The sequence below is a fragment of the Callorhinus ursinus genome, unplaced genomic scaffold, assembly GCF_003265705.2.
Source record: "Callorhinus ursinus isolate GAN/ISIS: 27379988/994484 unplaced genomic scaffold, GSC_fseal_2.0 scaffold8, whole genome shotgun sequence".
Lineage (NCBI taxonomy): Eukaryota > Metazoa > Chordata > Mammalia > Carnivora > Otariidae > Callorhinus > Callorhinus ursinus.
In genome coordinates this window covers 36,779,523-36,788,633 of record NW_027397070.1, presented here as the reverse complement: position 1 = coordinate 36,788,633, position 9,111 = coordinate 36,779,523, and the positions used below count along the sequence as shown (strand labels likewise).

General features: G+C 42.7%; 1 protein-coding gene across 1 annotated transcript; it reads left to right on the top strand.

Moving 5' to 3' along the window:
* The first annotated feature begins 1,862 nt into the window (after positions 1–1,862).
* On the top strand, positions 1,863–7,143 carry GPHB5 (glycoprotein hormone subunit beta 5). The gene is made up of 2 exons (XM_025870514.2): positions 1,863–2,241; positions 6,774–7,143. Exons 1-2 carry the CDS (start codon positions 2,038–2,040, stop codon positions 6,960–6,962), a joined length of 393 nt encoding a protein of 130 aa, XP_025726299.1. The 5' UTR covers positions 1,863–2,037; the 3' UTR covers positions 6,963–7,143.
* The last annotated feature ends 1,968 nt before the right edge of the window (positions 7,144–9,111 follow it).

Sequence of the window (9,111 nt, the reverse complement as noted above, 5' to 3'; positions counted from 1 at the left end):
CTAAAAGCCTCCCCAATGTAGAAAATGTGAAAAATGCTGAAAACCATATAGAAGAAATAAAAAGTCCTCTTTAATTCCTGTGCCAGAAGAGGAGAATCTCTTTGGACGTCTTGGTGTGTGTGTGTTTTTTTTTCCTATAAGACTCATTTAAAAATGTTATTAATATTAGCTAATCCTTAACTAATTTTTAAGACCTTCAAAGGTTTCTTCTTACTGTGAGTGCCATCTTTTCAGTTAGTGATCCTGTGTTCTTTCCAGGAAGAATTATTGTTTTGTTATTTTCAATGTATTGAAATGTGTTGTGAGTTAAGGGAAAGAGTTTGCTGTGAGCTGCTAGTGACCAACACCTGTTTCGAAGGAAAGTTGTGGTTACCATGAAGGAGAATTAATCCATCTTGCCCCAGTGCATTTGTCCCCGGGTGAACTACTTTTGACTGTTTCCCTAGGATTATGTCACCCACCAAGGTAACTTTCTGTTTCAGTAGGTGATGTTAAGAAACAAAGCAACACCCTTTAAGTTAATCAGTTTTGGAAAAGAGAGACTGGCTTTATATCCCAAGGCTTTGATGTGTTTAGTGGTTCCTGTAAGGATCTGCCTCTCTTTTGTTTTGATTGACAAGACCCTTCCTATATATTTGAGCAGTCAAGCAGCCTGGTAGCAGAGGGTAGAGACATTTACCCAGAGCAAACTTCTATCACTCATTGTGATTTTCTGACCTCTTGGGTACAAGTGTGAGCTCTAAAAGGAGTTAGCTCCAGCAAGATCAGGTAAGTGCTTCTCCATATTTGTAACTTCATTCCACCGGAAGGGAAGTCGAAAGAGCCCTGCTAAGGGGACAGATCAGAGGTGGATCAGTAAAAGTAGATGAGACTGAGAGATCAGATTTGAAAATGAATAATTTTGCAGCAATAATGAATTATTTGAAGCAATAATGAATGGAGGACATTCCAAAAATGCAGTGCCCACTCTCACTTTAACATCCAGGTATGTTCTGTCCCGTGGGCCGAGTGTGCAGGGAATGTCTCTGGCTCCTGGAAAAGCACAGAAAATCACTGTGACTCAGAGAGGATAGACTTGACAGTAGATTGGGATTAGGTTTTAAACACTTCCAATGCTTTCCAATATGTGGATTTAAGTTGAATCACAACCAGGTGCCTATTACAGTGGAGGCATAGAGCAGGGCTATTGGTAACTAATAGGATACATTTTTATGAATGCTACCAAGTCAGGTACTAGGATTCATAATATCTTATGCACATCAGTGTTTTGTGGTGGGCTGGGTTAGTAACAATACATCTGGGCATACAATTTTTATTTACCAATGCCCCTCTCATTCCCCATCCATGACACTGAAAATATGATTTTGAGCAGGCAGAGAACATGGCACCAAATACCCTAGATCTGAATAAAAATAATTTCTGTGTTCATGGAGAATGTTAGGATATGCATTACTTTTGGTGTGACTCATATTTTGCATTTATTTTGAAGAGACCATTGGAACAAGCCTCTCTAACATGTGAGTCAAGTCCAGTAGTTGGGTAGCAATAAGAAAAAGCCTGAGGATGCCCTGGGAGGAGTTAGGGGTCTAGTGAGCACAATGGGTCCATGGAAACCATGCTGGAGTCAGAGGAAAATGTGGGCACCTATGTTGGTGTTTGTGGGCATTTACGCTTTCTTGGCTCATTTCTTCTGAAATGCTAAGTAAGCAAAATGCCTTTGACAGTGACCATCATATCACTGGTCACCCCCTGGAGGGGAGCTCGCTCTTTTTAATTTTTAAAACAATTTTTTAAGACTTATTTATTTATTTCAGAGAGAGTGAGAGTGAGCACAAGTGGGGGGGGCAGAGGGAGAGAGAATCTCAAGCAGACTCTGCTGAGTGTAGAGCCTGATGTGGGGGCCGATCTCACGACCATGAGATCACGACCTGAGCTGAAACCAAGAGTCCTTCGCTTAACTGACTGAGTCACCCAGGTGCCCTGGGAAGCTGGCTCTCTTAATAAACTCTCTTTCCTTTCCCTTTCTGGAGGAACACCATGAAGCTGGCATACCTTTTCTTTGGCCCCATGGCCTTCTTCCTCCTGGCTGGCTGCAGCTGTGTCCTCAGCACCTCCAGTGGGGACCTGCTCACCTTTGTGGGCTGTGCTGTGAGGGAGTTTACTTTCCTGGCCAAAAAGCCAGGCTGCAGGGGCCTTCGGATCACCACGGATGCCTGCTGGGGCCGCTGTGAAACCTGGGAGGTAAGTCTCAAGGCAGGAGCAGGTGACAAAGCCTTCAGGGCCAGCCACCTGGGTTGACTCCTGCATTCACTTTTTAAATAAAATGAGGTAGAGTGGGGGCATTCCTGTGGAATTTTTTTTTAATGACAATTATTTGGCATTCTCCAAAAATAATCTGAAAGAAGCATGATCTTGCCCCTCTAACAAAGCATTGATAAAATTAATATTTGTATTTACATATCTGTATATGTGGGAACCATTTCTGGGAGGTTGAGATGCGCTATTATTCTACCCATTTTACAGATGACATGGAGGAAATCAAGGAGTGAGTGACTGCAGAGTTCTGTAGACAGTCAGTAGAAAGTTGGGAATAAATCATTGGTTCAAGCATGTCCCCCAAATTTCTCTATATTCTTCTACCTGTGGCATAGCCAGCCAATTAACAAGAGATAGGCCTTAAGCTATCTAGCAGGTGAGGGTGGGTCCTCAGTTCTTCCCTCAGTGGCTCGTGCACAGCGTTGCCCTGCCCCAGCTCCCCACTGCAATTTGGGGGGACCTCAGGGATTGTCACAGACATATCCACAAAATCCCTTTGTATTCAATGATATCCAGCCTTTTAAGAGGCATCACATTTAAAATGAGGTTAAAAATCTTAGGCAAAGTTAGAACCCTACTGGGCTGAGGTGAGGAGATGTTTGCAAGGTGGGAAGAAAAGAGGCCCATTCAGCATAGAGTGTCCATGACACCGTGGAGTGACTGTTAACTCTTTGTACTGAGGCCCGAGTTGGTTACTAATGAAGCTCCAGCTCTGATTTGTCACCCCAGTTCAAAACCCTTTTAATGAGCAAGCACCCACTATTACAAATTCCAAAGCCAACTTCCAAGGTCCTCAGCAATATGAAGTTTGCCCATTTTCCCAATGTCTACCCATGTCCTGAGCTCTGGTCTTGTCAGACTGATTTTGAAAAGTTTTATTAAACACCCCGCATGAAATCTCACATTTGGTTCTTTTCTCATATCCCTTCTCATTTCCATCTGTCATTATTCAATATATTCTTTGATGTTTGCGTCCAGGGCCAACTCCTCCCCTAGAGGTTTTCTGACTCCCTGGTCAGTCCTGACTCTAGTTTACCTTTTGTCTTACTTTTCCCCACCACACGACACTCGATTCTAAGTTTTTTTTTTTTTTTTTAGGAGACGAGTTTCATTCTTGTGCCTTTGATAGGGCTTGTTGAAGTGTCATGTACGAACAAGATATTCAATATATATTTGTTGAATTATAAATATAGTTTATATTTATAGTTAGATAGAGGGACTGACCTCTATCTGGAGTCATACATCTTTTAGCCTAATTGATGCCAACTTAGAAGTCCATAAGCACCACGAGAGGACACTGCCATGAGAAAAAATAGCCATCTATTCAGGGACTCAGAGAGCAACCTATCACTTGGATAAAATTATGGCCCAATGAATGGATTAGGTTATGGTGATGAAGTCTCCAAATTAAATAAAACTACTCCACCTAATTTGCTGTATTTTTTGCATCATCCAGGGACATAAGACCTAATAGCTGAATGAAAATTCAACTGCTAAGGATACCATGACTGTGTCTTGACATCAAACTTACTTGGGGAACTTTGACATCTTCTCATATTCAGGGCTTGGCCTGGCCATGCCTACCCCTCCTCAAAGTTCATTTCTCAGCTCTTTGGAGCTCTTTCTGGGCCCAAATTTCAAACTGTGTTTCCTTCAATTTGGCTCATTTTCCTCTTCTCTTTAAAAATTGATGAACATCTTTAATGGGATCTTGGTCACTCACAGGAGGTCAGGGACTATATTCTCACTGGAGAAATGGAAGCACCAAGACCATTAGAGAACAAGATTCTTCTTCATGTTAGCCAGCTTTTATTTATGCTTTACTGTACTATATAGTATACTTTACAGGGAGGTTACTTATAGAAAATAAATAAAAGAATGAGATTTATTTCCCCAGTAATCTGAAAGTTTCTGAGATATAAAGCACTTATTTTTGGGAACTTAACTGGAGAGCGTGTCTAAAATGAGGATGTCTGTGACAACAAAGTAGCTGGATTTACTTAAAAGCTGGAACATTGCTGAAAATAGCCTTTGCTCATGGCCTCGGTTTAGGGTTGCCAGATTTATCAAAACAAACAAACAAACAAACAAACAAACAAACAAACAAAAAAACCCCGCAAAAAACAAAAACAAAAACCCAACCAAACCAGACCATGATGCCAGTTAAATGTGAATGAGAGATAAACAATTGTTTTTTTGTTATAAGTCTGCCCCAGGCAACATTTGGGACATAATTTACACTAAAAATTTTTTGTTGTTTATTTGATATTCAAATATTACTGAGTGTCTTAGATTTTGTCTGGCAACTCTGCTTGAGATTCTAGATTTCTGAGGGTAAGAGGACATGGTCCAATGCTTCCTGAAAAGGAGGAGGAAGCAGTGATATTAAGTTGAGCTCTTCCACATAGTCCTCAGCAAAGGCAAAGCCATCATTCCCATGATGTTCAGAAGAACTTAATCCTGGGCCTCCATTACACATATTTTCTGTACCCGATACAAGTGGAGGCATTGTTTTTTGAAAGCTTGTAAGTTGCTACTTTTATTATTACTTCCTTACTCTTACAACAGCTCTGATAAGAACAAGAGATGACATTTACTGAACACTTACGTGGTGCTGGGCATCGCGCATTACATATGTCATCCTACCTTATCTCTATAATGAGGCTGTGGGGTGGAGATTTTGTTTTACAGATGAGGAGTCTGAAGCTTCGAGAAGTTAAGTGGACTTTCCAAAATCTTCAGCGAGTGGCACAACAGGGACCCAAGGTTAAGGGTCTGATTACAGGATTTGAAAATTTTTTTTTACACACTCTTGTGGTCTTTTATTTATTTATTTATTTTTATACTTATCCTGCCATGAATTCATAGGGAATGGGTTGCACCAGTTCAGGCTCCTTTCCATTGGTTCTCACAAAGCGTGCTTCTCTGGGTGGAGCAGGCTGGCGCTTCGGTTGAACCCAAGTAACTTTCTCTTTGGCTTCCTTCTTTTTCTGATCATTTTCCTTCACGTGCTTTTAGGAAGCTATCTTGGCTCTTCGAGTGCTTAACGTGCTCAATATGTACATTCATCCTCTTGGTAAGAATCTTACCCTTAACCTGTTTGTAACAGGTTAAGCAACAACAACAGCAAGTTGGATAACACTGTAGACTCTTCCAGATTTGCCATGGTAACATTTGGAGGGCACTCCTTTTGGAACAGTGCCTGTTCCCTGGATGTCCACAGAATCACCTTTCTTGTGGATTTGCCAGTATGTGACCAAGGGAACAACTCCATATTTTCTAAAATGCCTAGAGAGCATAGAGCGGGTGCCTCTCATCTGTGTTGGTCATTTTGGCGAATTACTGGAAGGTGGGGGCTCCATTCCACGGCTTGAGATTTTAACTACTATTTTGTGCTGATTTCATCATCTCTATGCTCTTTATAAAATTATCTTGGAGTTCAAGATTTATAAAAGGTTGAAGGCAGTAAGTGAATCCTTTGATGATCAGAACAGCACACAGGGCATTCTGGAACCTGCCTTGCTCTGCTTTCTGTCATTGATTCAACAATAATGATTGAGAACTTCCTGGGTGACAGGGACTACTCTAGGTAGTAGAAGCGCAGCAGTGAGTAAAATGGGCAAAAGTCCCTGTCCTAATGGAGGTTCCTTTCTAGAGTGGGAGAAACACAACACAAATAAATACAATATATAATGTGTCACATGGTCCTGACAGGTGCTATGGAGAAAAGGATAAAGCAGGAAGAGGGCGGGGACGTGGCAAGCTGTGGAGGTGGGATGTTGTGATTTTAAAGATGGCCAGGAAAGGCTTCTGTGGTGAACAAAAGGGCAGGCTGGCGAAGGAGTCAATCATAAGGGAGAAGAATGTTCTGGGCACTGGGGTTAACAGGGCAAAGACTCCAGAGTGGGACTGAGGAACAATCAGGAGACTACTGTGGCCGGAGCAGAGCGAGGAAGGCAGCAAGACAGGGAGGCAAGAGACATAGCAGAGGGTGCGGGTGTGGGTGCGGGGGAGATGATGGAGGGTCTGGAGGGTGAACATCTTTGACTTTTACTCTGAGTGAGATGGGAAATCACTGGGGCTTTGAGCAGAGAAGAGATAAGATCTGACTTAATTTTAAAAGAATCACTTGGGGCTCCGGTGTCATAAAGAGACTATAGGGGGTGCTGGTAGAAGAGAGACCTGTTAGAAGATTTTTTGCAATGATCGGGATTATTCATTGGCTACATATTTATTGAGCACTTGCTATGTGCCCTGGGCTCTTTTGGGAGCTCAGGATATGGTACAGAAAGGAGGTTGCTGCTTTCAGGAATTTATCTTCTACTGGGAGGGGAGAGATTTCACAGGTAAACAAATGACTAGCGAGTTAATTTCTGAAAGTGATAAATGGTACTGAGAACAAGAAACAAGATGGTATGTTCTAATGGGTTCCCTGTTTTCTACCGGGGGGGGGACAGAAGCCCATTCTGGAGCCCCCCTACATTGAAGCCCATCATCGAGTCTGTACCTACAACGAGACCAGACAAGTGACGGTCAAGCTGCCCAATTGTGCCCCTGGAGTGGACCCCTTCTACACCTACCCCGTGGCTGTCCGCTGTGACTGTGGGGCCTGCTCCACGGCCAGCACGGAGTGCGAGACCCTCTGAAGCTGGTGTGGCCGGCAGAACACCGCTGGAGGCCTTGAGCCTCACGGACCCACCCGCACAGCCAGCATGAGCAGCTCTCCCGCTGGATCCGAACACTGTCTAATTTTGACCACCCCTGTGGCGGTTACCTGTCTCCCTTAGGTCCAGCTCGGGCACAAGGCCCAGAGGCAGCCTACCGATGCTAAAAATGCAAAACAGTATCTGTGTTTTCACTGCACTAATTTCTCTGGTTCACACACTTGCAAATTATTTTGTCTTTACCTTGAATCTCAGAACATAATTTGCATAGATCACAATCCTCCTCCAATTTGCATTTATAATATGCCAATGGTTTAAATGCAGTGGGAGTAATTAGGAAATGAGTCTAGAAAGCCTTTACCTTCTCATGTCTTATTTAACAATTGGTCTGCAGCTAGATGTGTGATCAAAGGGCCAGAAATCAATAAAACCAATGCTTCGTCCTCATGCCCCCAAAGAAAATCCAGTTGCAAGCTTCCTTCGAGAAAATATTCCCTTCTGGTTTTTAACTGAGAACTTATCTACACAAGAAACAGAGACCGCTCAGATTAAAAAGGGAAGGCAATAGTAGCTGATGTTGAGAAACGTTCAGTTCTGGGTGATTCTTTTCCCAAGCAAAATTCTCAAAGTCCTTAATAAAGAGGCCCCTTTGTGACTAAAAAAAAAAAAAAACAACAAACAAACCCAAACAAAAACAAACCTTCAGAAAAAACTATGTAACTAAAGCCATCATTTAGGTTTAAAGATGTTGCAGCTCAACTCTGGTTTTAGACTCATGTGATGTTCTCCCGAAGCCAGGCCCCAAATGATTAATCACAAATATCCTTTTCCATTTAGCATATTTTAAATTTAAGTTGTGATTTTTTAAACTCAGAAATGTTTGTCGGGGTAAAGCTGCGCTGCTGGCTCAGGGGAAGTCTGTGATGGTCTAGCTCTTACGCTCTCTAAAATCCTACAGCAGCTGATTCTCTGACTTTTTTTTTTTAACTCTGGTATTATGCAAGTGTCTTTAATTCTGACATTTTGGGGTTGAAGTGAACTTTGTTCCTTTTTCATGATATGCCAAGAAAATCTGTATTAATGCCAATAAAGCATGTCCTCTGTCTTTTGAATTCATGAAAACTTTCAAAAAAGTCTGTTTAGTCTTTAATATACTTTAACAATAGCAAACACCCTCAAAATGAACTTCAAAACTACTTTTACTTACACATTAACTTAGGATGTCACGTTTAGGAAGGGACACAGACAAGTGACTGGCTACATGAGTCCCGAAGATGGCTCAGTCGGGACTCAGACCCTGGCATATCCCAGCTGGGCGTCGGGAGCCCTCCTTGAATGAGGAACGGATAAGTCCTCATGAAAATAGTAAAGTGAATGTTGGGACTGATGGTCGAGGACGCATGCGGAGGCGGACATCTGGGGACAAAGGACATGAGCAAAATCCATCCCAGTCTTTAGTGCAGATCTGTTAGCAGGCAAGAAAGTCATTCTCACATAGAAAGTCGTTGAGTGATTAGGGACAACACGGGGTGGCGCCTCTCAAGTGTTTTTAGCTCATCCCTAAGAACTTCCCTCAGAATTTTCTGATAGAAAGGGCTGCTTCTTAAAGAAACCTAGGGAAGAAAAGCAGAAGCAGTAAGGGCTTGCCACAGTCCGAGAGAAGGTGACTACAGCATCCGTAAGGGGCCCGGTGGGAAACAAGGGATACGCTGCAGCAGAATATTGAGGACAGTTGAAGGAAGATGCTATTTATAATATTTATAAATGTGTGGGCAGAGTTAAGGAAACCAACAAGGTGTGATAAAACACTGAATACTTGTTTAGAAGCAATGAACATCCTAGGCTGAAGGAGAAGAGGGAGTGATTATCAGACCCTAGGGAGAGTGGAAAAGGAATGCCTGATGGGAGTTGCAATCTTTCTTAGGATGACCCAGGAGCCCCAATTCGAGGCCTGGTGGGGAGGGAGGTGGGGGAGAAAGTACCCCAATCTCACTCTGCTCCACACCCTGATTTTCAGCAGAATTGAATGGGAAGGGAGAGAGCAAGAGAACCCATTGATTCAGTCCGAAAATGTTGGCCTCCTGGATAAGAGTTTTTTTAGTGGGCACATTCTCCCATGAATCAGGACTTA

Bases quoted from the DNA above. Each gene is read 5' to 3' on its own strand.
- GPHB5 (XM_025870514.2), top strand. From the start codon at position 2,038: ATGAAGCTGGCATACCTTTTCTTTGGCCCCATGGCCTTCTTCCTCCTG. The intron at 2,242-6,773 runs GTAAGTCTCAAG...GGGGGGGGACAG, and splicing joins GCCGCTGTGAAACCTGGGAG to AAGCCCATTCTGGAGCCCCC.